Source organism: Geotrypetes seraphini, chromosome 5, assembly GCF_902459505.1.
Source record: "Geotrypetes seraphini chromosome 5, aGeoSer1.1, whole genome shotgun sequence".
Classification (NCBI taxonomy): Eukaryota; Metazoa; Chordata; class Amphibia; order Gymnophiona; family Dermophiidae; genus Geotrypetes; species Geotrypetes seraphini.
The window spans coordinates 93,298,403-93,325,693 of NC_047088.1; the positions used below are offsets into that span (position 1 = coordinate 93,298,403).

General features: G+C 42.6%; 1 protein-coding gene across 3 annotated transcripts in view; it reads left to right on the forward strand.

Annotated features, from left to right (window-relative positions):
- The window catches only part of SPNS1 (sphingolipid transporter 1 (putative)), a 70,226-nt gene that overhangs the window by 29,854 nt on the left and 13,081 nt on the right, over positions 1-27,291 (forward strand). For all 3 annotated transcript variants that reach the window (XM_033945147.1, XM_033945146.1, XM_033945145.1), the window contains exons 8-12: positions 2,192-2,344; positions 2,514-2,703; positions 4,129-4,194; positions 16,007-16,105; positions 16,563-16,737. In XM_033945147.1, coding sequence (XP_033801038.1) covers positions 2,192-2,344; positions 2,514-2,703; positions 4,129-4,194; positions 16,007-16,105; positions 16,563-16,737 — 683 coding nt within the window. The remainder of the gene's footprint in view (positions 1-2,191; positions 2,345-2,513; positions 2,704-4,128; positions 4,195-16,006; positions 16,106-16,562; positions 16,738-27,291) is intronic.

Here is a 27,291-nt window from a genome sequence, read left to right on the forward strand (position 1 = left end):
TCTTGATTGCTCCTCGGTGGCCACGCCAGCCTTGGTTTCCCCTTCCACTTCAACTCAGTACCAGAGATCCACTGCCTCTGCCTCTGTTTCCCTCTCTGCTATCACAGAGCCAGGGTTCACTGTTGCATCCAAATCTTCAGTCTCTTCATCTGAATGCTTGGTTTCTCTCCCCCTGACTTCTCTCCCTGTGTCGCAATCAGTCAAGGAAATACTGGAAGCCTCGAGGAAGGCCTCGACTAGAACCTGCTATTCCCAAAAGTGGACCAGATTCTCGTCCTGGTGCTCCTCGCACGACCAGGACCCGGTGTCGGTCCCGGTCCCCTTGGTCCTGGAGTATTTGCTCCATCTTTCTCACTCCGGCCTGAAGACCAACTCCATTCGGGTACATCTTAGTGCAATTGCTGCCTTCCATCAACCCCTGGAAGGAAAAGCCTTTTCACTCCATCCCTTAGTTTCTCGTTTCATGAAAGGTCTTTTGAATGTCCACCCTCCTCTCAAACCTCCCCCGGTGGTTTGGGATCTTAATGTGGTCCTGGCTCAACTCATGAAACTCCCTTTTGAGCCATTAGACAAATGCCATCTGAAATTCCTCACTTGGAAGGTGATCTTCCTGCTCGCACTCACTTCCGCTCGACGGGTTAGCGAGCTACAGGCGCTGGTGGCGGACCCACCTTTCACTGTATTCCATCATGACAAGGTGGTCCTCCGCACTAACCCTAAGTTCTTGCCTAAAGTGGTGTCTGATTTTCATCTCAACCAGTCCATCGTCTTGCCAGTATTTTTCCCCAAGCCCCACTCTCACCCCGGAGAGACGGCGCTACACACACTTGACTGTAAGAGAGCGTTGGCCTTTTACCTCCAACGCACTCAGTCTCATCGGACAGCCCCACAATTGTTTTTGTCCTTCGACCCTAACCGGCTGGGTCGCCCAGTTTCCAAGCGCACCTTGTCCAACTGGTTGGCTGCTTGTATTTCTTTTTGCTACGCTCAGGCTGGTCTCGCGCTGCATGGTCGAGTAACGGGACATAAAGTCCGAGCGATGGCAGCCTCCGTAGCTTTCCTCTGATCCACACCCATTGAGGAAATCTGCAAGGCTGCCACGTGGTCTTCGGTTTATACTTTCACCTCCCACTACTGCCTGGATACATTGTCCAGGAGCGATGGCCGTTTTGGCCAATCGGTATTGCGTAATCTATTCGCCTAAATTGCCAGCTTCCCTCCATCCCTTTTCAATTAGCTTGGAGGTCACCCACATGTGAGAATATCATGCCTGCTTGTCCTGGGATAAAGCACAGTTATTTACCGTAACAGGTGTTATCCAGGGACAGCAGGCATATATTCTTACAACCCGCCCGCCTCCCCGAGGTTGGCTTCTTTGCTGGTTAAGTGAACTGGAGACCACGAGGAGGAGATGCGCCCTCTAGTGGAGCAGGAAGGAACGCATGCGTGGAGCAGCAGAGCAAACTTAAAATCTTCAATCAAGTTTGCTTGAAAAAGCTGTCCGCATCGGGGCTCCGTAGATGACATCACCCACATGTGAGAATATATGCCTGCTGTCCCTGGATAACACCTGTTACGGTAAGTAACTGTGCTTTTCATTCTGGCCTTTTCCTTATGTGTCCTTTCCTCCCTTTTTGGCCATGAATTTTTAAAGATTTTGTTAATTCTTTTTTTCCATGATACCTTTGTAATAGATCTTGTTTATAATTGAAAAATAGAAGAATTAAAAAAAATATTAGTATTACTTGATGTAAGATGAAAAAATGAATAAAGAATTTGAAAAAAAAAATATTAAGCATATAATTTCTCTCTCTCTCTCTCTGATATTATGCTATTAGTTTCCTCTGGCTGTTTGATTCCTGTTTTACACTAGCATGCTCTCATTCTTAACATTAATCTTTGTATTCCTCCCCCCTCTTTTTTATTAAGCCACGGTAGAGGTTTCTGCCACGCCTAGGAGCACTAAATGCTCCAATGCTCATAGAATTCTTATGAACGTCAGAGCTGCATCAGAGCCCCGGGTCCGCAGCTTAGTAAAAGAGGGCCTAAGTTTGATCTTTGTCCAATTTACATTCAGTTTTTGCTAACTGTCTGATACTAGTGCTGCCGGACTGCTGGGCACGATGGACCACTGGTCTGACCCAGCAGCGGCAATTCTTATGTTCTCTCTCTCATGTCTCCCATAATACAGCTGTACTTTCATCCTGTCCACCCTTGGATTCACTTCAGTAGCATTTGTCACAGGCTCTCTGGCACTCTGGGCTCCCACCTACCTCTTTCGTTCTCGTGTGGTGCAAAATACACGGGAGCCATGTCTCGGTGGAACCTGCAATTCTGATGACAGGTGAGATGAAACCTAGGGGAGCAGAGCCAGGAGTGCATGTGCTCCGTTCCAGGCTTCTTGATTGGACAAGTGTGTTACTGTTTATCAGTACTCTCTGTCGTCTTCTTCTTTGTCCATCTTTATTTTTATCACTTCCTCTTTCTATATCATAGTTTTTCTGTCTGCACAGTTTGATCTTTGGCATTATTACCTGTGTGACGGGGATCCTAGGTGTTGGGACTGGAGTGGAGATCAGTAAGCGTTACCGGAAGGTGAATCCCCGTGCTGACCCGCTGGTGTGTGCCTTTGGTCTCCTCAGCTCTGCTCCCTTCCTTTTCTTTGCTGTGGTGAGCGCAGAGAAGAACACCATTGTCACTTATGTGAGTATGAGTGCATCTCACTGGAATTGGCCAAGGAATGAATGTAAGATGAAGGGAGGTGAATCCATTATATTGGGGCTTTGCAAACTGTGAGTATGTAATGAGGAAACAGTGTGAATACTAGATCATAGAGTGTGAGTGCTGAGCAAATGAAAGTTATTTGTACAATTTGCAGAATGTACAGCACTGAATGGGACAGCTCACTGGATGTTTATTGACTGCGAGTATATGACCAGGCTGGGTTGAGTAAAACTTACTGAGATTGTAAATATATAACAAAGGAGGAAAAGGAGTGAGAAGAGAGACATGAGTAGAACGTCGAGCCATCCTGCAGAATGTGAGTGTCTACAGTACAGGGGGACTTTGGAAAGATCTGCGGACCTCTGCCAAGGTCAGGTTTAGAATCAAAGTGGGACATAGGACTAGGAGAACATTCCATGAAATTTGCTTGTTTAAAACAAATTGAAGAAAGTAATTTTTTCACTAAGTACATAATCAATCTGTGGAATTTTCATGGTGGAGGATTTGGTCAAAATATTTAGCATAGCTGAATTTAAAAGGGGTTTGGATCAAGCAATATCGAACTAGATAGACTTGGGAAAGCCACTGCTTATCCTTGAGGATGAGCTAAAAGGAATGGATTCCATTTGTGGGATCTACTGGTTACTTGAATTTGCCACTATTAGAAACAGGATGATGAGCTTGATTACCTGTTCTTTGACCCAGCATGGCACATCTTATCTTATGGACATAACTTGCAGTGACTTCAGAGGTTAAGTGTAAGATGAGATGAAGGGCTGTTAGGATTCTAAGTAACACCAAAAGCCCTCATCACCAAGAAGTACTTGTAATGCACGAAGCCCCCAGTGCCAGTGGAGTTCCTTATATCACCTTAAAGACCCAGTAACTTCCAAGAGCCCCCTCTAAAGGCAAAAAGTCACTTTAGTAAGACTCAGAACATACAGTAACAGCAAAGACTTTCCAAGCTCAAGCCCACAGCTTCTAGAGAATAGAGCTGGTTTCCTCTGAATAGCAGATCTTCCCATGTGTAATTCAATGTTCCCTGCTCTCATTTCCAGTTTTGTTAAAAAATTTGATTTACCACCTTCGGAAAATCGCTCAAGATGGTTTGAAGTAAATAAAATCAATTAAATTAATCAGCTAATTAACCCTTTAATTGGCAGATGGTGGAACTGGCTGCTTTATGTAACTTGATGTTGAACGAGTGCAATAGTGCCAAGTAACAGGCATTTGTAGATGCAATTCCTCCCATAAGAGCCTTAGAAACATGTTACTTCTGAGCAACAATGCCAAATAAAGGGTTAATAGGAAAGGACAGCATCTCATAAGATGTAACACTATACCTTCCCTCAGCCTTTTTGTTTTCCAGATAAATGCAGCCCCATCTTGCTTTTCTTCTTTCAGGTTTTCATTTTTCTGGGCGAGACCCTGGTCTCCTTGAATTGGGCTATTGTTGCAGACATCCTGATGGTGAGTGTTTCCTGCAGATTCCTACACTTTCTTTCTGTGCCTTAGACTTTTGTCACTGATAAGCCCATTACTAAATGTGTCTAGTTCACATCCTGCCGAACCCATGACTCTCAAGTCTCTAATTCCCCTTTTTTTGGGAAAATCAATAGAAACACGGATTGACAGTAATTTTATAAAACCTTTTTTTACACATCTTTTTTTATTGTTTAGTTATTAACTGTTTTGTTCTAGGTTTTGGTTTTTTTTACTTTATACTTTTATAAATATACATAAACCACTATATATATATATCTATATATCTGTGGAAAAAGAAAGATATAACATATCAAGAAAAATGACCTATCTGGCCAAATAACATTCAAAGTAGTCTGAGTTAATTGAATCCCTTGAACTCGTTGGTCCAAGCGGTCCACCTTTTCCCCCTGTGACTTTATTTCCTCCTGAAGAGAGTCAATTCTCAATATTTGTGCATTTACCAGTGGAAGAGTATCCTGCACACAATTTATATAAGAAATCTAAAGCAGTCCAGATGGGTTCCAAAGTGAATTCCGCTGGCCTTACCAGTGGGGGAACCGATGGAACTTGTCCTCCAACCACTGATGCCACTGCTGCCTTCTCCAATGATGATATCTCTGCCTGGGAGACTTGGGATGCCGGTAAGCCCTCCAGCTCTGTCAGGGAAGATTCTTCCTGTCCCTTCTTAGTCGCCATAGTTTCCTTCTCTTGCGGCTGTTGGGGAGGCACGGGTCCTGTAGGATTAAGTGATACCTCGCTCCCGAATGCCGAGACTTCCCTCTAACTCGGCGTTGCTGGTTCGCCCCAAGGTGAAGATGTAAAAAAGCTCACAATCGTCTCCTGCCATGCTGAGGTGAGCTCAGTCTGCTGGGCTGTAGCAGCCGCTCTTCCCCTTTTTTAGGTATTTAATATTAGGCAGTAAACCCGATATACGGGAGGAAAAAATTTTGGCAGGAGAACATAAAGTGTTCTCACTACACCGTGGCCATCTTGCATCTGTTTTTTGTTCTAGTTTTTATGGATATGTCCTATCAGTTGATAGGGTTGTTTTCTACTTCTTCTTTTTTTTTAAAAAAATTCTTTATTCATTTTTGCATGTTACAACAAGTGTAGCAGTTAAACTCATATGAACTTAAAGATACACACTTGATTAACTCTCATATATGCATTAAGTATAACATTTCATTACAAATTAATATAAACCACTTTGTTATTAATTGTTAAAGGTGGTCAGGCAAATAATAGTAAACATAAATATACAGTATGTGGTAACCTCGTATGTACATAAAATGCCTTTTATAAAATCTCAACTGGCATCAAAGTGTGTACCTTAATGAGGGACACAGTGTGGGTGAATCACAGGCAAATTTCACAAATATAAAACTATAAAATACCATATTTTTATGCATGCATGGCCTAGTTCTGTATATGGCGCCTGATGTACATGTACAACCTAATTGATTAATAGGCCTAATTAGCACTGATTGGCAATTAACACCTCATAATTGATACTAATTGGAGTCAATTGAAAGTTATGTGCACATCTTAGTAGGCACATAATACAAAGGGCTCCTTTTACGAAGATGCACTAGCGGTTTTAGCGCACGCACAAAATTACCGCACACTATACCACCTGCTTAAAAGGAGGCGGTAACGGCTAGCGTGCATAGAAATTTAGTGCGCTCTATTCCGCACGTTAAGGCCCTAGCGCAGCTTCGTAAAAGGAGCCCAATGTGTTATGCATCATGTCCCGTGTGTGTATCTAAAAGGGGGTGTGGTTAGGGATAGATCATGGGTGTGGTTTTAAGTTATGTGCAAGTTTTTCACTGATGTGCACACAAATTAGGCACAAGCATTTAGGCCAAGTTTTCCTTGACTTAAAACAGGTGCACCTTAAAGTTATGATTCATACCAGCACTAAGAAATGTGTTTAGCACTGCACTAGTTGGTGCTGATTTTGTTTGGCTGACATTTATAGAATATGACCCACAATGCACACAAATTATGTGTGTTTTAAAAATAAATTGATATAATTTACCCATGTATATTATGCCACTGCATTTTTACAAGATGTTCTATATAAAACTAACACATTTGTTTTCTTTTTAGGTTCTTACAGGCATTATTAGTTCACCTGCGAGAAACCTAAAAAGAAAGTCTTAACAAATGCGCTGATTTTGCAATTAGTGCATCTTAGTAAAAAATACACTGTATATTGCACCCACCCATATAGTGCATAGGGAGGGGGGGGGTAAAAATGCATATAACACATTGTTAAATGCATGAAAATGTTATTTTAACCAACATTCATTCTTGTGAACATTTTACACTTGGTCTCAAGTAAATGGCAAAAACTGCACTATGAATGTACACTTAAAAACATATAGTGTGGTAAGGTCTGGGCCCACTCCCCCCAAAAGTTGAGAAGAAACTGCCACAGAATCTGTCTCAATGGAGTGATATGTGACCAGCTCAGCCCTTCCCCCTGGAAGCCTCCATGTATTAGAAACCACCCATTTATGAGTCCTTGCTTAAAAGACATACCTTGTTAGCTTTGGAGCATTTATTAGAGGGCTTTATTTTCTGGTACTATTACATTCAGGATGAGTACATTGCAGTACACTTTATATTGTTACAAATTCTTTTTCCCTCGATGAGAGGCTTCCTCTTGAGCTCCACCAGCTCAGTCATGCACTTGTTCTCCTTTCTACCTTGGAGAACAAGGCTTTATAAGAATAATCCACTTAGTCTCATTACCCTATGCAAATGAACCTTCTTAACTTTCAGATTTAAACCTTACATTCACTAAGCAGACAAAGGGGTTTCTGTTTATTTGTCTCCACACCTTGGATTATATTAACTCTTTTCACCAATTTTACTTCTCATATCATCCTCCATTCCCAGCTGATAATCAAAGGAAACATTTTAAACTAACATTACTGGGCTTTTACTCCTGCTTTTTATATCATTCATAACAGAAAAAAGGGCTACTGCTATCTTTTTCCCAAGTGCTCTCCTTTGTTACCATTCTCTTGGCTGGCAAGTAACAAAACAGTCCTTTAACCCAAATTGTCTAGGTCCCAGTTCTGTCAAGACTTACAGGCTGCTTGCAAACTGGATATTGGCAGAACCACTTTTTCTGTTCTAGTCAGGCTTTACTTCTTTCTCCGTTTGTGGGCTCAGGCAGTTCCAGGTACATCCTCCCTTCTTATCAAGTTCACCAGTTTTTATCTAGGGGTTGAGAAAATTCCAGAGCAACTTCTGGTTACCTCAGGAAACTTCTTCTGGGACCCTCCCTCTTTGAGCAAAAGGTTCTATTTCTTACATCCCTTTCTCAGGAGATTCCATGCCAGATTTTCCCCTAGATTCTCAGTGTTCCCAAGGATCAACCCCTAAACCTTCTGGAAAGTATAGTTCTCACTGAACACAATTCTGGCCTTCCGTCTTCCTCCTTGAAATAGAGCTCCCCCCATTGGACTCAGCATATCTCACCCCTATATCATCCATCTCTTGTCATGGGGATCTCGCCTGTGGACACTGGATTACATGACAGGCCCCCTTGCCTGTCTCTATAGGCACCTACTGTATGTGTTCTTACAAAATAACACCTTAGTAAGGACCTACTTGATGTCTTAACCTGTAAAATTACCCTCTTATACATGTAGCTTTTGGAGTTTTTGAGGAAACCAGGGGATTTTCCTTGCCAGTCTGGCTTTCAAAGAGACTATGGAGCCAGACTAGATTTACTTGCTGTTAAATGATATTCATGTGGTTGCAAAGAAGAACCAGGATTCTCTTCCTCTCTTGGATTTGCCTGCAGCTTTTGATACAATTGTTCATGATTTGTTGCTGTGGCACATTTGAAGTTGACTTGTATTTTAGTGTTGGAACCCAAGCAGTCCTGTGGGCGAGTACAGAGACGGCATGAAATTAGACTGACATGTTGAATGGGATGCTGTACTTTCCTCACAGCTGTACCTATGAAAAGGCTTGAATTAAATTAAAATAAATGACATATCACTAAAGAGTACAAGGTTGAATGCTTTTCGTTTGCAAGTAATACACAATTTTGCTCAACAGCAAATAAAAATCTAAGTTTCCAACTGTTGCAGAGTAGAAATTTGAGCTTTTATGGTTTTGCAGAAATGAAAGAGATTACTGCAACTCCTTTTTCTTTTTTTCTGGAAAATTAGTTTAAAACCAAGTAGGATTGTTAGGAGTTTAGATTTTAATTTGGACTCTTGGCTGTCAATGGAGAAGCAATTATCCCAGGACAAGCAGGCAGCATATTCTTAACACATGGGTGACGTCACCGACGGAGCCCTCGGTACGGACCTTTTTAACTAGAAGTTTCTAGTTGGCCGCACCGCGCGTGCGCGAGTGCCTTCCCGCCCGACGGAGGAGTGCGTGGTCCCCAGTTTCTTCGTTTCCGCGGAGCGAAGAAGACGCGTGTGTTTTTTCAACGGCCGTTGAAACCACTTTTTGCCTTCCCGCTCGCGCTTTTTTCCATATTTTTTCTTCTTTTGCCTTCGGGTTTCTTTTTTCTTTGTAAAAAAAAAAAAAAAACAAACTTTGCTTTTTTTCCCCTTTTTTTCGATATTGCCCCGGCGGGGCCTGTTGCCATTATACAGGCCTCGGGGTTCGATTTTGCGGAGGCCGTTTTCCCCTTCATGCCCCCGCAGGTCGGTTTTAAAAAGTGCCAGCGGTGTGCACGCCCGATCTCCCTCACTGACCCACACAATTGGTGTTTGCAGTGTTTGGGTCCGGAGCATCGGGCGGACTCCTGCACCCGCTGTGCCACTCTTCAAAAGAGAACCCTTAAAAACCGAAGAATTCAACAAACTCTCCTCTTTGGCACCGGGTCGGCGATGGACTCCTCGACATCGACAGCGGTACCACAGAAATAGGCACCGTCTACTTCGACACCGCCCGACCCCACATCGGCGTCTCTGGCGCCAGGTAAGCCGGCTAAGAAGCCTTCCTCTTCCCTCGAGCGCTCTCCAACTACGGTGGCGACGCCGACCTTGCCGGCATCGCACCGGTCCCGCAAGCGCTCCGCCCCGATCTCGGTGAGTGCCTCATCATCGGCCTCCTCATCGCCGGGGCGTGGAGCGGCATCTAAGGAACCGAAGAAAAAGAAAGCGGTTCCGATGCCACCCCTAGATGACCGTATCTCGGCCATCTTAAAGGTTCAACTCCAGGAACAGTTACAGCAACAACTCGAGCACCTGTTGCCCACTATCCTGGCACCGCTCCTTCCGGTACCAGACCGGCCCGAGCCCCGTACCGAACCCCCGGTATCCACCCCTTCGGTACCTATCAACACCTCCATGCCGATTCTTTCGGCTGAGCAGCTTCATACCCATCCAGTGGTTCACTCCCATACCACATCGGATCCTCCTCGGCACCAAGCAGTGCGTCATTCTTCCCGGGACCGGGATCGACGCCGGTCTTCCTCTCCTGGTACCGTTTCGGTGCGTTCTGGGAAATCTTTATCCAAGACCCGCCATACCGCACCTTCCACCCCGGTGTCTCGACATGCACCAGAGGTCCGGGACCCTGACTTATGGGAGGAATCCCCTCTCGGTACCGAGGAGGATCCCTCCTCATCTGATGAGGACCCGTCGGCACCCGATGCCACCTCCAAACCGGAGCAGTCCTCATTTTCTAAATTTCTGAGGGAGATGTCTGCAGCCCTGTCCCTTCCTTTAGAATCTGACTCAAAGTAGTCTCAAGCCTTCCTGGAGGCTTTAGATTTCGAACAACCTCCTAAAGAGTTCCTCAAGCTTCCCGTGCATGACATCCTACGGGAGACTTTTTACAAAAACTGGGAGAATCCCCTTACGGTACCGGGGGCCCCCCGTAAACTGGACAACCTCTATCGAGTCATCCCTATCCCAGGGTTCGACAAGTCTCAATTGCCCCATGAGTCCCTTCTTGTTGAATCCACCTTGAAAAAGACTCAGGGCTCCAGTGTCTATGCCTCTACCCCTCCTGGCAGAGAGGGTAAGACCATGGACAAGTTTGGCAAGAGGCTCTACCAGAATGCCATGCTGGCCAACAGGGCAAACAACTATTCCTTCCATTTTTCTTTCTATATGAAACATTTGGTCCAACAGCTGTCTGCCCTCCAAAAGTACCTGCTGGAGCGCAAGGTCCCACTGTTCCAGCAGCACATCTCTGGCTTTCTTCAGTTGCGCAAGTTTATGGTCCGCTCGATATACAACTCATTCGAGCTCACCTCCCGTGCCTCTGCCATGGCCGTAGCCATGCGCCGCTTGGCCTGGCTGAGAGTCTCCGACCTGGACATCAACCACCAGGATCGTCTAGCCAATGCCCCCTGTCTCGGGGATGAACTTTTTGGAGAGTCACTGGATTCCACCACCCAGAAACTCTCCGCCCATGAAACAAGGTGGGACACCCTGATCAAACCAAAAAAGAAGGCTCCGCCTGCCCGACCTTATCGACCTCAGTCATCTTATCAGCGCAGGTTCTCAGCCAGGCCACTCAATCCGCCTCTTCAACAACCTCGGCGGCCCCGTCAACAGCAGCACCATGCCCAGGCTCGTTCTCAGGCCACTCAACCCTCCAAGCCTCTTCAGCCTGCTAAGCAATCCCAGCCCTTTTGACTCTTCTCTCCAGGGCATAGCCAGTCATCCACCTTCGCTACCTCTTCCACAACCAATCGGAGGTCGTCTCACCATATTCTCCAGCCGTTGGGAGGTCATCACATCGGACCAGTGGGTCCTCAACATCATCCGCCACGGCTACTCTCTCAACTTCCAGACTCTTCCACCGGACAACCTTCCCGTAGAGTCTGCTTCACACTCATCTCAAACCCCCCTCCTCCTGAGGGAGGTTCAATCCCTCCTCCTTCTCAATGCCATCGAAGAAGTACCTCCAGATCAAAGGGGTCAGGGATTCTACTCCCGCTACTTCCTGGTACCCAAAAAGACGGGAGACCTCCGTCCCATTCTCGATCTCAGGGACCTCAACAAGTGTCTGGTCAAGGAGAAGTTCAGAATGCTCTCCCTTGCCACGCTCTACCCTCTTCTTTCTCAACACGACTGGCTATGTTCCCTGGACCTCAAAGAGGCCTACACTCACATCTCCATCAATCAGAATTCTCGCCGCTACCTGCGGTTCCAGGTGCTGCACCACCACTATCAGTACAAGGTGCTACCGTTCGGCCTCGCTTCCTCACCCAGGGTCTTCACCAAGTGCCTTATAGTGGTAGCGGCCTTCCTCAGGTCTCACAACCTCCAGGTGTTCCCCTATTTGGACGATTGGTTGGTGAAAGCACCTACGTCTCAACTTGTGCTACAGGCTACTCATCACACCATCTCTCTCCTCCACCTCCTGGGGTTCGAGATCAACTACCCCAAGTCGCATCTGCTTCCCACCCAGCGACTTCAATTCATTGGAGCAGTTCTGGACACCACACTAATGAGGGCTTTTCTCCCCTCCGATCGTCAGCGGACCCTGCTCCACCTCTGTCGTCAGGTGCATCCCTCAATTCCTGCCCGACAGATGATGGTCCTCCTGGGTCACATGGCCTCGACGGTGCATGTCCTTCCTCTGGCACGTCTCCACCTTCGCACGCCTCAGTGGACTCTCGCCAACCAATGGTCACAGACTACGGATCTTCTTTCTCATCCCATCTCTGTGACATCATCTCTTCAGCAATCTCTCCAATGGTGATTGAACTCCTCAAATCTTTCCAGGGGTCTACTTTTTCATCTACCCCCTCACTCTATGATCATCACCACGGATGCGTCCCCCTATGCGTGGGGAGCTCACCTAGGAGATCTACGCACCCAGGGACTTTGGACCCCACAGGAGCGTCGTCATCACATCAATTTCCTGGAACTCAGAGCCATGTTCTACGCCCTCAAGGCTTTCCAACATCTCCTCTGTCCTCAAGTCCTCCTCCTGTGCACAGACAATCAAGTCGCCATGTACTACATAAACAAGCAAGGCGGCACCGGATCTCGCCCCCTTTGTTTGGAGGCTCTGCGCATCTGGACCTGGGCCACGGACCGCAATCTCTTTCTCAGGGCGGTCTATATCCAGGGTGAACAGAACTCCCTGGCCGACAATCTCAGCCGCATCCTTCAACCTCACGAGTGGACGTTGGACCCTCCGACTCTGCTCTCCATCTTTGCTCGATGGGGCACTCCGCAGGTGGACCTCTTTGCAGCACCTCACAATCATCAACTGCCCCTCTTCTGTTCCAGACTCTTCTCTCCTCACCGTCTGGCCCCGGATGCATTCCTGCTCGATTGGAGGGATCGGTTCCTGTATGCCTTCCCTCCACTTCCTCTGATGTTGCGGACCTTGTCCAAACTCCGCAAGGACACGGCCACCATGATTCTCATCGCCCCTCGGTGGCCTCGCCAACACTGGTTCTCCCTCCTGCTCCAACTCAGCTCCAGGGAGCCCATTCCTCTTCCTGTGTTTCCTACTCTACTTACGCAGCGGCATCAGTCTCTACTGCATCCCAATCTGTCTTCACTCCACCTGACAGCTTGGTTTCTCTCGGGCTGACCTCTCCAGAGAATCTATCTCAGCCGGTCCGCCTCATCTTGGACGCCTCCAGGAAACCGGCCACCCTCCAATGTTACCATCAGAAATGGACCAGATTCTCCTCGTGGTGTCTCCGGCATCATCTGGAACCCACCTCCTTAGCGGTGGAAACTGTATTGGAATATTTGCTCTCGCTGTCCAATGCTGGCCTCAAAACTACCTCCATCAGAGTCCACCTCAGTGCCATCACTGCGTTTCATGAGCCTATTCTCGGAAAACCCCTCACGGCTCATCCTCTGGTTTCCAGATTTATGAGAGGGCTCTTCAATATCAAGCCGCCTCTCAAGCCTCCTCCTGTCGTCTGGGACCTGAATGTGGTTCTCTCAGCACTCATGAAACCTCCTTTTGAGCCTCTTGCCACAACTTCGCTCAGGCTCCTTACCTGGAAGGTGCTTTTCCTAATTGCCATCACCTCTGCTAGGAGGGTTAGCGAACTGCATGCACTGGTTGCTGACCCCCCGTTCACTGTTTTTCACCATGACAAGGTTGTTCTGCGTACCCACCCTAAATTCCTTCCCAAGGTGGTCTCGGCTTTTCACCTCAACCAGTCCATTGTGCTGCCCGTCTTCTTCCCTAAGCCTCACTCGCACCCTGGGGAACAGGCGTTGCACACGCTGGACTGTAAGCGTGCCCTTGCTTACTACCTTGATCGTACCAGAGCTCACCGTACATCCCCTCAGCTATTTTTGTCTTTCGATCCCAACCGTTTGGGTCGTCCTGTCTCCAAACGGACACTTTCAAATTGGCTTGCTGCCTGTATTGCATTCTGCTATGCTCGGGCCGGTCTCTCACTGGAAGGTGCTGTCACGGCCCACAGAGTCCGAGCTATGGCTGCTTCTGTAGCTTTCCTCCGTTCCACGAGGAAATCTGCAAGGCTGCCACTTGGTCCTCAGTTCACACGTTCACTACTCACTACTGTCTGGATGCCTTTTCCAGACGAGATGGTCACTTCGGCCAATCGGTGTTACAGAATTTATTTTCATGATGGCCAACCATCCCCCCTCCCTCTTTGTTAGCTTGGAGGTCACCCATGTGTTAAGAATATGCTGCCTGCTTGTCCTGGGATAAAGCACAGTTACTTACCGTAACAGGTGTTATCCAGGGACAGCAGGCAGATATTCTTACGTCCCACCCACCTCCCCGGGTTGGCTTCTTAGCTGGCTTATCCTAACTGGGGACCACGCACTCCTCCGTCGGGCGGGAAGGCACTCGCGCACGCGCGGTGCAGCCAACTAGAAACTTCTAGTTAAAAAGGTCCGTACCGAGGGCTCCGTCGGTGACGTCACCCATGTGTTAAGAATATCTGCCTGCTGTCCCTGGATAACACCTGTTACGGTAAGTAACTGTGCTGTCTCTGCTCATTATTGTAATTCCCTGTATCGGGGTTTGCCTCAGAAGCATGTATAATGTGTATAATGTTTATAATTATTGTACAATACTGTGATACTTTGTTATGGAAGAAGTGCTATGATTATATTGCCCATTACTAAAGATGTTCCCCTGGTCTCCAGTAGAAAATGAAATCTAATTCAAGGCCCTACACCAGGGGTGCCCAACGCGTCGATCGCGATCGACCAGTAGCTCAGGAAGGCAACTCGAGTCGATCGCACTCGTGTTGCCGTCCTGATCTACGGGCCGATCAGCCTTCCTCTCCAGTGTTCTCCCTAGGGCCTTTTAGCTGGGCGGTCCGCCCAGCTGTCATCTGCCGCTGCTGAACATTAAAAAAAAAAACCAAAAAAATCGGCTTGGAGATTTCAGCCCCTAGCGAACTTATGCTCCGGGCTCTAACGTGTGCATGCAGGCTTCTCTTCTCTTCCCTCCGAAACCGGAAGTTATGCCCGGGGAGGGGGAGGGGGGGGAGAAGGGAAGCCTGCACGCACATGTTGAGAGCCCTGAAGCAAGCGTTCGCTACGGGCTAAGGCGGGAGACATGTTAGTGAAGCATTTCCTCTTCTTGCTGCCGGGTCCTGCCTACTTTCTGTTTCCGCGAAGGCAGGACCCGGCAGCATTTCCCCCAACAGTTCCTCGCGATGCTGGTCGGCCGAAGCAGGGAGAGGTTGGGGCGGCGTCGGCTTTCGGGCCTGTTATTGGTGGCGGTTTGGGTCCTGGTCCCCAATGGCAGTTTGGGTCCCCGATGGCAGTGGCAGTGTCTTGGGGGAGGGCAGGGAGAAAGAAAGAAAGAAAAAGGGCAGGCAGGGAGACAAAGGAAAGAAGAGAAACAGAAAAAAAGGAAAGGGAGGCAGAGAGAAAGAAAGGGCAGGGAGAGAGGAAGGAAAAGTTGGGGGAGGGAATGAGGTGTGGAGGAGAGGAAGCATACAGGCTGAAAGAAGGGAAGAAAGACTGGATGCACAGTCAGAAGAAGAAAGTGCAACCAGAGACTCATGAAATCACCAGACAAGGTAGGAAAAATGATTTTATTTTAAATTTAGTGATCGAAATGTGTCTCAATTTATATCTGCTGTCTATATTTTACACTAAGGTCCCCTTTTACTAAACCGCAATAGAGTTTTTTTAGCGCAGGGAGCCTATGAGCGTCGAGAGCAGCGCTGGGCATTCAGCGCAGCTCCCTGCGCTCTAAAAACTGCTATCGTGGTTTAGTAAAAAGGGAGGGGGGTATATTTGTCTATTTTTGTATGGTTGTTACTGAGGTGATAGTGCATAGAGTCATCTGCTTTGACCTCTTTGAAAAACCCTGGAATAGGAATGATAATTAACATTTTCTATGCGTACAGTGTGCGTTGTGTTTTTTTTAAATTTTATTGTTGGTAGATCATTTTGACTTGGTCATTTTAAAAGTAGCTCGCAAGCCCAAAAAGTGTGGGCACCCCTGCCCTACACCTTCCATTTTGATTCCTTTATCAATCTGAGCATAAATACTTTGACCTTTTGAGCAGTTATTTTCCACCCAGAGCTCTTTGCTTTCTAGAGCAACTTTTGCTGAATATATCTAGCTTGGTTTCTATCAAGCTAGCAAATATGAAGCATAAGGCATTTAGTGTGCCCCAAGCCTCTGGACTTGTTTGCAAGTAGACCTGAGGTAGGAGGCTTGTGTGTTGAGAGCCAGAGAAGCTAGGTTTAGATCCCACTGGCATTCCTTGTGCCCTGAGCAAGCCTGTGCCTGAGTGTAACATGCATTGAGCTAGCACTGTAAAGCTGTTGTGAGCTAATATGTAGTAATTTGCTTTTGTTCCTGCACTTCACTTTTCTTTCAGTATGTTGTGATTCCCACTCGCCGATCTACAGCTGAAGCATTTCAGATAGTGATCGCGCACCTTCTGGGAGATGCAGGGAGTCCTTATCTCATTGGCATGGTGCGTACAAAATCTTGTGCTCCTGCCTCCCTTTTAGGAGGTAGTTGGTGATATGATCATTGAGCTTCACTCAGAAGAATATATTTCAGGACATTACTGTGAGGAAGCCAATGCTGTCATTGGCCTGCTGAAGTGATATTTCTGTGAGGAAATTTCTTTTCTCAGAATGTCATTCACAAGGTAGTAGTATGAAAGAGGTTGCATTATAGTATAAATGAAGCAGAATAAATTTCCTGGTCTTTCTCCCACTTTTTGTCTTTTCTCTCTTCGTATGCTTTCTTTTTATCAAATCCCACTTTTTCTGTCTTGTTGCTTTCTCTTTGTCATTCACACTCTTTCTTCCTCTGCTTTTACTGTCACTCTTCTTTCCTTTTCTCTCTCTCTCTTTTTTTCTTCTTCTCTCCTTCCTCTTGTGTTAATGTGTCTACCTGGCCTTTTCCTTACCTTTGATTTTCAGATATCGGACCAGATTCGGCAGAGGAAGCCAGACTCCTTCTTGTGGGAGTTCCGTAGCTTGGAATATGCTCTCATGGTTTGTTCCTTTGTTGGTGCACTTGGTGGGGGCTTCTTTCTTGCTTCCGCGCTCTTCATTGAAAAGGACCGGAAACAAGCAGAGCAGTATTTACAAGGAGGTAAGCCTTTAGAGGAATATTAATTCCATGTCATGTGCTCCTTGTGATGGATATTGTGTGTATTAAATCAGAACATAAGACATGGGTAAGCAAGCAAAATTTATGGGGGAGGTTGTTAACTGGCTTTTATTTCTGAGAACCTAACCATATTGTTCTTAGAGTTAGCTTAAAGATTGATTTGAGTATTTTGGGCTTGTATAGATGTGCAGTTGGTACTTTGTAAAAAAAACAACAAAACAACTGTTCATAACTTTGAGGTGAGACAATAAATCTTAAAGAGGAGCCGCAGTGAGAAGCTTATTGGGCAACCCTCTTATAATCTGGCAACAAACAGGAGGGCAGAATAGTGCTATATGATTTTGGCCAAAAGGTTTTCAATTTGATTTCACTCAAATCAATAATTTGATTTAGTTCTTTAAGGTTGCTATCGCACTGAGAGGAAGATTCTCAAAACTTTAATGTGGTCGCTAAACCTGTCCAAGCCGGTTTAGCGTTCATGTATTTTAGCGGCAGATTATCAAAATGGCTTACCGTGGTCTTTTCTGAGATTCCTAGCAATCTCTGACTCTGCTATGCAAATGTATTAGAACGAGGTCATTAATATTTAAATGAACTTTCCAGGCGATTCTCTGTTATCGCCGACTGATTCCCTACTTTTGATGTCCTGCAGTTGTGAGCAAAATTTTCCGGTAGGTCTAAAGCACTGTTTGACTCAAGCATTGATAGGAAAGTAAGGTTTGACAGCTAAGACCTGCCAGAAAATTTTGCTGTCATCAAGCAACCCCCCTCCCCCCTTGGCAATGGGAGGGATGCCCACTCCCTCCCGCTGCTTCCATTAAGCAAATCCACCCCGCAGCGGGAAAGATGCCCACTCCTTCCCGCTGCCAGGCAACCTCCCCCCTCCCATTCCCAAAGTTGCCCATTCCCTTTCACTGCCAAGCAACCTCCTCTCCACCCCTCATCTTTGAAAGTGCTTTCGACTCTTAACTTTTCTCACTTTGGGTTCTGCATTCCCAACCCTATATGTCATTTCTATACCTTCATTATTTACTATTGGTGGTATATGGCCCTAACACTGCTGAACTAACCTTTTATCAGTTGCTCTTAGATCTTGTTATCCCAATGACCCTTTTATTTTGATGGGGGATCTCAACTTAGTAATGGACCCGGAACTAGACAAATCTTCTTTTACCAGCCACTCCATTGGGCCCCAAGGGACTTCTTCCAAGATTTTTGTTCTGTTTTAGATCTGATTGACCCTTGGCAGCTTTTCCACCCTGAGGTGTGGGATTATATGCATATTTCCATGGTTCCTGGTCCCATTTGGATTATATTCTCCTGTCTTCTTCCTTGTTTTCTCAGGTGACTTTGGCCATGGTTGGCCCCTTTAGTATTTCTGACCATGCTCCCATCTGGGTTGATATTCAGCTTGATGCGACCTATGTTCGCTCTCGTCACTGGTGCTTCCCTGCCTATTTATGCCAAGACCCTGATTTCAGCAAATTTCTATTACAACTCGGTGGGAAGATTTTGTACTCCATAATTCTCCACATCAGGACGACCCCCTCCTTTTCTGGGAGACAGCCAAATCAATTTTACAGGACCATATACTTTCTTATACCTGCACTCGGGTTTGGCGGATCAATAAGGCGATTATTACATTGGAGCAGGCTTTACGGATAGCCAAGAGGGTGTACGTGGTGCGCCCGACTTTGGCCACACGAGAGCACTCCTTGGCTTCTCAGGCATCACCTAACTCTTTGCTTCACTCTCGAAATCAAAAATGGGCCTCCTATCACAAATATCATTATGGCAACAAACCTGGCAACTTGTTAGCCTCATAAGGATACTCATAAGGGTAGGAAGCCTATTTTAGCTCTTCATGATCCTACTGGTGGGGTGGTCTCTTGGACAGCAGATATAGCTCGCGTCTTATATGATCATTTTGCTTCCCAATATGGTGATGCTCCCTCTTCTCCTGCTTCTTTAGTGAATGACAATCTCACTTCGTCAGGGATGCCTCGTTTATCTGAGTCTGCCAGTTCTTGCTTGACTATGCCCCTTCAGGTGGCGGAGTTGCAGAGGGCAATTAAATCATCCAAATCTGGCACGGCTCCAGGCCAGAAAATTTATTATTTTTTGGAGTCTAACATCTGTGGCCCTTTGATAGCGTATTATACAGCTGTTGTTCAGAAGGGTGCCTTTCCCTGTTTTGCTAATGAGGCCTCGATAGTCTTATTATTCAAACTGGGCAAGCCGGCGGATCTCCCTGGTGCTTACAGACCAATCTCGTTATTTAATGTTGATCTTAAACTTCTCTCCCGCATTTTGGCAATCGGTTCTTAATGTTTGTAAGATTTTGCTGGCCCTAGCCCATTCTCAATGTGCCAACATTCCGGCATTATTTGTGAGTCTTGATGCTGCCAAAGCATAGTAACATAGTAGATGACGGCAGATAAAGACCCGAATGGTCCATCCAGTCTGCCCAACCTGATTCAATTTAAATTTTTTAATTTTTTCTTCTTAGCTATTTCTGGGCAAGAATCCAAAGCTTTACCCTGTACTGTGCTTGGGTTCCAACTGCCGAAATCTCTGTTAAGACTTACACTAGCCCATCTATACCCTCCCAGCCATTGAAGCCCTCCCCAGCCCATCCTCCACCAAACGGCCATATACAGACACAGACCGTGCAAGTTTGCCCAGTACTGGCCTTAGTTCAATATTTAATCTTATTTTCTGATTCTAGATCCTTTGTGTTCATCCCACGCTTCTTTGAACTCAGTCACAGTTTTACTCTCCACCACCTCTCTCGGGAGCGCATTCCAGGCATCCGTCACCCTCTCCGTAAAGTAGAATTTCCTAACATTGCCTTTGAATCTACCACCCTTCAACCTCAAATTATGTCCTCTGGTTTTACCATTTTCCTTTCTCTGAAAAAGATTTTGTTCTACATTAATACCCTTCAAGTATTTGAACGTCTGAATCATATCTTCCCTGTCTCTCCTTTCCTCTAGGGTATACATATTCAGGGCTTCCAGTCTCTCCTCATATGTCTTCTGGCGCAAGCCTCCTATCATTTTCTCAAGTCTTCTTACGTCCTTCACCAGATACAGTCTCCAAAATTGAACACAATACTCCCAAGTGGGGCCTTACCAATGACCTGTACAGGGGCATCAACACCTTCTTCCTTCTACTGACTACGCCTCTCTTTATACAGCCCAGCATCCTTCTGGCAGCAGCCACTGCCTTGTCACACTGTTTTTTCACCTTTAGATCTTCGGACACTATCACCCCAAGGACCCTCTCCCCTTCCGTGCATATCAGCTTCTCTCCTCCCAGCATATATGGTTCCTTCCTATTATTAATCCCCAAATGCATTACTCTGCTATTCTTTTGACAATGTCACTTGGTCATTTTTGTTTCACACTTTAGATTATGTAGGTATTTCTGGTTTTTACTGTGCTGCAATTCATTCGCTTTATTCCAATCCTATAGCCTCTCTCATAGTCAACGGGACCCTTTCTGACTCTTTCCCAATTTGTCGTGGTACTCACCAGAGCACTTGTTATTCATTTTTACTTTGGAACCTTTACTTTGTACCCTTCGTCAATTTGATGAGGTCGGAGTCATAAGTGTGGCGGGTCAGGAACTTAAAACTGGCTTTTTCCGATGATTTGTTGCTCCTTCTCATTAACTCGGCCTGCTCTCTTTCAATAGCTCTTGACCTCAAAGCTAAATATGGGTTCTATTCGGGCTTGTTAATTAATTTTGATAAATCAGTGGCTATGCCTTCACATCCTTCGTTACGACAGCAGTGGGAGGGTATATTTCCTCTACAATGGTCTATGTTCCATTTTAAATACTTAGGTGTTCTCATTCCCTCCAATCTCTCCACCCTTTTCTCTCTCAATGTGGAGCCCTTGCTGGTCTCCTTGACCACTGAACCAGTGCTCTTCAACCTTTTGACACCTATGGACCGGCGGAAATAAAATAATTATTTTGTGGACCGGCACCGGTCCATGGACTAGCAGTTGAAGAACACTGGGCTAAGTCATGGGCCAGACCCTGCCCATCTTCACCCAATCTCCGCCCCAGATCCCGCCCCCATAATAGTACTAATTGTAACACCATTTTTTCCATTCATTTTTCATATATATATATACTAGTCTTATAGCCCGTTAAATTAACGGGTGCTAGAATATATTTGTGTGTGTCTGTCTTTATTTCTTTTTCTCTCTCCTTAGCCGCTTTCTGTATTTCTATCTTTCTTTCTTTCTTTTTTTTCCTTGGCTGTCCATCACCACCCCTTGGCTGCTCCCCCTGTTCATTCTCCCTTCCTTTTACCTCCCCTGTGTCCTCCCCCACCCCATCACTGCTCACCTTATCCAACAGCAGCCCGTTTCCCTTTATTTTATCTCCCCCCTCTTCCTACTCCCTCGTCCCATCAGCACCTCTTCCTGCTCCCCCTGTCCAGCAGTAGGCTTCCCTTCATTCCCCCCCCCTTGTCCATCAGCACCTCTTCCTGCTCCCCCTGTCCAGCAATATGCAGTTCAACAGCAGAGAAAGAGAAAAAACACTATACACTTTGGAATATAAAAAGAAAGCAGTCTACTTTTATTGTCTGGCCATTTTATTCATGTTTATCCCAGTTTCAGCTCTCTTCTCTCAATTTTCTTACCAGGGTTTGCAGTCTATCTGGCTCTTCTCTCATTCCTGTCTTCACTTCCTCTCCTACATCCATCTCTGACTTTAACCTTATCTTTCAGTTTTCCTCCATTTATTTTTCTGCATCTCTATCTGCTTCTATTTCTCCAGTTGTTTGTTTTTTGGGGAGTTTTTTGGTGTTTTTTTGTTTTTGTTTTTTGCTAACTCCTCCCTTCCAGCATCTTCTCTTTCTCTCTCTTCCCCCTTTATTTTCAGTCTTCTTTTTTTTCCCATTATTTTTTATTTTCAAATTTTACATAAAGTGTACAAAATATTAAAATACAATTGATAAATACATAGTATCACTTTTATATCTAATACATTATATATCTAAATTTGTTTTTCCCCCTCACCCTTCCCCCACCCTTTTATTACTTTAATATAATATTTTTACTTTTCAAATTTTACATAAAATGTACAAAATATTAAATTACAATTGATAAATACACAATATCATTTTTGTATCTAATACATCATATTCTAAATATATTTTTATCCCCTCTCCCTCCCCCCATCCTTTTATTATTTTTCATTCATATATATTGTATAACATATTATAACATATTATGTAGAAATTATTTTCATTACCCCCCTCTATGTGCGTCATAAAAAAAGATACTTAAAAGAAGAAAAGAAGAAGAGAAATCTTAATATTTATTCATTGCAGTATTTTGTCAATGGCCCCCATATTTTTATGAATTTAGTATATGTCCCTCTTTGTATTGCTATTGTTCTTTCCATTTTAAATATATGACATATTGTATTCCACCAAAATGTATAATTTAGGTTATTATAATTTTTCCAATTATTGGTTATATGTTGAATGGCAACCCCTGTCATTATTAATAAAAGCTTGTTATTTTCTGGTGAAATTTGACTATTTTTCCTCATCATCATTCCAAATAATACCGTATCATATGATATTGCTATATGATTTTCCATTAATTTATTAATTTGTGGCCAAATTGAATTCCAAAAAGTTTTAATGTAGGGACAATGATAAAGTAAGTGATCTAATGTCCCTGGTTCCAGATTACAGTGCCAGAATTTATTAGACTTAGAACTGTCTAATTTTTGCAAACGTGTAGGGGTCCAAAAAGCTCTATGTAATAAAAAGAACCAAGTTTGTCTCATAGATGCTGACATTGTACATCTCATTCTCCAAGACCAAATTAGTGGCCATTGAGATGCATTAATTTGATGCTTAATCTCAATGCTCCAAATATCTCTTAGACCATTTTTTGGTTTTTTATTCAAATATCCAGATATTAATTTATACCACAATGCGGCTTGATGTCCTAGGAAGTCTGCTTGAAAACATAAGAACTTTAAACTATATTGATTATTTAATGTTTTCCATTCAGGGAACCCAACCTGAATGGCCTGCTTCAATTGCAACCATTTAAAACTTTGTGTTTTATTAAGACCAAATCTATGTTGCAATTGTGAAAAATCCAGCAGTTTACCTTCTGAAATAACATCGTCTAGAGATCTAATGCCTGCAATAATCCAGTTCTTCCAAAGGATTTGAGCTCCGCCAATTTTGATCTTGGAGTTTATCCATATAGATTGATTAGTTGATTTGTTTATTGGGATAGGTGTTAATTTATCAATAAACTTCAACGTTTTCCAAGTATCCATTAATATTTTATTTTCTCTGTATCTTCTAGGTATGTTAATACTTGGCAGATGAACTAAATTTAGGGGAAACATAAGGCGCCATTCTAAATATAACCAATCCGGTGCATTATCCATAAGTTCTGGGAGGATCCAATACATACCCTGACGTAGAATATAGGCTTGATGGTACCTATAGAAATTTGGAAAATTTACCCCTCCCTCCTTAATTGATTTTTGCAAAGTTACTAAAGCTATTCTAGGTGTTTTACCAAGCCAAAGAAATTTTGTTAAAATGCTATTAAGCTTTTTATAAAAGGACCCCTGAAAATAAATAGGTATCATACTCATTTGGTAGCAAACTACAGGTAACATCATCATTTTAATAGTTTGAACTCTTCCCCACCAAGAAATATGTAATGGGTTCCATTGCTCACATAACTCCGTAACTTTTTTTAATACATATTTTTCATTCTCTTTTACAGTATCTTCAATTGTATTTTTAACTTGAATGCCAAGATATTTAAATCCTTCTTCTTTCCATATGAATGGAAAAGTGTCAAATAATCCTTTTACACAATGAATATTTAAAGGTATAATTTCAGATTTATTCCAATTAATTTTATAACCTGAAAATTTGCCAAACTTATCAATTAATTCCAATAAAGAAGATAAGGTAGACTCTGGATTTCTCAAATAAAGTAAAATGTCATCAGCATAAGCTGAAATTTTATATTCCATATCTGAATATGGAATACCTTGTATCTCCCTCGTTTGCTGTATTGCTAACAATAAGGGTTCTAATACAACATCAAATAACAAAGGAGATAAAGGACAACCTTGTCTAACTCCCCTCTGCAATTGAAAACCATCAGATATCTTATTATTAATATTTAATCTTGCAATCGGGAAGCTATACAGTGTTTTTACCATTTGTATAAATCCAGAACCTATACCAAACCATTCTAAAGCCTGATACATAAAATTCCATTCTACCCTATCAAATGCTTTTTCAGCATCTAATGAAACTGTAAAAGTTGGTTCACCTATTTTTTTTGATAAGTTTAACATGTGAAACAATAATCTAGAGTTATTAGAGGAGTGTCTTTTAGCAACGAAACCCGTTTGATGCATATCTATAATATGTGGGAGAGCTTTGGCTAATCTCAAAGCCAAAATTTTCGCCAAAAGTTTATTATCAACATTTATCAAAGATATAGGCCTGTAGTTTGAAACCAAAGTAGGATCTTTATTTGGCTTAGGTAAAACAATTATTATTGATTCAGCCATAGTACCTTTAATATTACCTTTTATAAGTTGTGTCTGATATAAATTTAGTAAATATGGGGAAAGGATATTTTGAAATGTTTTATAAAATTCTACTGTATAACCATCACTACCTGGAGCGGATCCAACTCTAAGAGATCTCAATGCTGTTTCTAATTCTTTTAATGATATAGGTTCATCTAAACTCCGTTTTATATGATCAGGAACCTTAGGTCCATTAATTAAATCTAAAAAATTTTTTCCATCTTTTTGTCTCTCCAAATAAGGCTCGGAAGAATACAGGTCCTTATAAAATTTTAAAAATTGTTTTAATATTATATTTGTTTGATTTGTTATTATACCATTATCATCTTTTATTCCATTAATGTTAGTTCTTCTTTTTTTTGCTTTAAGATAATTTGCCAATAATCTTCCCGCCTTATTAGAATTTCCATAATACATTGTTTGCTTGGAAAACAAATCTCTTCTTATCATTTTCGAAGTTAATTCATTATATTTACCTTTTGCTTTCAAAAGAGCTTGCAAAACTTCATTTTCCCATTTACTTACCAATTTAGTTTCTAATATTTTTATTTCTTTTTCTAATTCTATATATTGTATTTTAATCTGTTTTCTAATAAAACCTGAATATGATATAATATTACCCCTCATAGTTGCTTTAAATGCATCCCATACATTCTCTATAGATGTATCCTCCACTAAATTTATTTGAAAGAAATCGTTAATTTGTGTTTTAAAATTTTCCAAAAATTTGTCATCCACAAGCAATGCATTATCAAATCTCCAAAGAGGTCTACCATTCTCTAATTGATCTAATTGTAATTCTATCCATACTCCCGCATGATCCGAAATAATAATAGGATCTATGGAAGCTTTAATCACTTGTTGCACTTTATTTGTTGAAACAAAAATATAATCTATTCTTGAAAATGATTTATGAACCTGTGAACAAAATGAAAATTCCTGATCATTAAAATGAAGAATACGCCATATATCTTTCAAATCACATGATTGAACCAAATTATCTAAACCTAAAGATTTTATACTTTTACCTGGTTTTTTATCCAATAGTGGATCCATTACAGCATTAAAATCTCCAGCCACCACTAAATTAGAAGCAGCCAGTGGTAATATCATATTCTGTAACTTTTTAAAAAATTCTAATTGATTCGAATTAGGGGCATATATATTAAACAACGTCAGGGCATCATTTCCCATACCTATATCAATATGTATCCATCTTCCATGTGGATCTGAATTTTTTACCTTAATCTTGGCCATACATTTTTTATTTATAAGAATTGCTACCCCTGCTTTTTTACCCTCTGCTGGAGCAAAAAAACATTCCTTTACCCACCCACCCGATAGTTTCTGTGATTCCTTTATACTAAGATGTGTCTCCTGCAGACAGTAAATATCCGCATTTTGCTTTTTTAAAAATGTTAATACTTTTTTCCTTTTGATTACGTGGTTCAGGCCATTGACATTAATAGAATATATCTTAAAAGACATTATACATTTTAATACTTCTCATTATAATCTTTTTCCCCTCTTCTTTCATATTTAGAATCCAAAAAATGTTTTTCATGACACACATATTTACCCCTAAAGTATCTAATCCCTTGTTTATTTTTTCCTTAATCATTCTAGTAAATACTCTCCTTTTCCCTCCCTTTCCCACCCAATACAATGGCTGCTTAAGGATACACATTGGAACTGTAACCTAAACATTCTCCTCCCCCCTAGGCAATCAATATTCAATCAAATTCCCCTTCTATCTATCTATATTAACCTTTAATATCTTTAGTCATATTTTCATAACATTTCATTAATGTATCTTTATTCATTTAACAGTTTTTAATTTATATTTCCTTAGTATTATTATTTACATCATAAAATTTTATCTTAAACATATATTTAGTATGTTATTAATATTTTTCCTATATCTTGCTCTTTCTCTCTTATATATTTTTATTGTCTTTTCTTTATATTATTTTTTTTCTTTCTTCAGATGTTTCAATAATTCATACTTTTATAATTTTTCATAAAGTCATCAAAACCCATCTTAATGTTTTATGTTAAAATATCATAGGTTCTGGTTTAGAAAGAAAAGCTTTTAGTTTTTCTGGATCCTCGAAATACAAGGATTTATCTCCAGATGATACTCTCATTTTTGCCGGATAATATAGACCATATTTAAAACCTTTTTCTTTTAGTTGAGGTCTCATGTCTAAAAGTCTCTTTCTTTTATTTGCTGTGTTTTTAGCAAAGTCCGGCAAAAACCATAATCTGGATCCTTTATAATTTAGATTTTTGTCTTTCTTTGCAGCATTTAATATTTCTAATGCTTGTTGGTATCTAAGCATTTTGAAAATTAGTGGTCTTGGCCTGCCTTTGTTTTCTACATTTTTAACTGGGATCCTATGCGCTCTTTCTATTTCTAGTGGTTGTTTCAAGTCCAGTTGTATTATTTTTGGAATTAAATTTTCTAGAAAAAGTATAGCATATTTTCCTTCTAAATTTTCTTGTAATCCAAAAAGTTTAATGTTTTTCCTTCTTCCTCGATTCTCATAGTCTTCCAGTTGATCTTTCAATTTATTTAATTCCAGACTATCATTTTTGCATCTGCTTGCTTCACTTTCTATGACCTCCATTTTAGATTCTAATTCAGTTGTTCTTTTGTTATTACTTTCCATTTGTCTGTGAATGTTTAATATTTCTTCCTTCATTTCCGACATGTTGGTTACAGTTTCCTTAAGCATTTGTTTGATTTGTCTTAGTTCTTCCATAACTTCTGCTTTACTCAATATGTCAGGATCTTCAGTAGGAAGTGGGATCTTGCTTGGTGTTATTTGATCCTGTTTTTGTCTTTTTGCTGACGTGCCAGCCTCATTTTTGTTTTGTCTGGTACTTGCCATGCTGTTGTTTCTTTTTTCGTAGATTTTA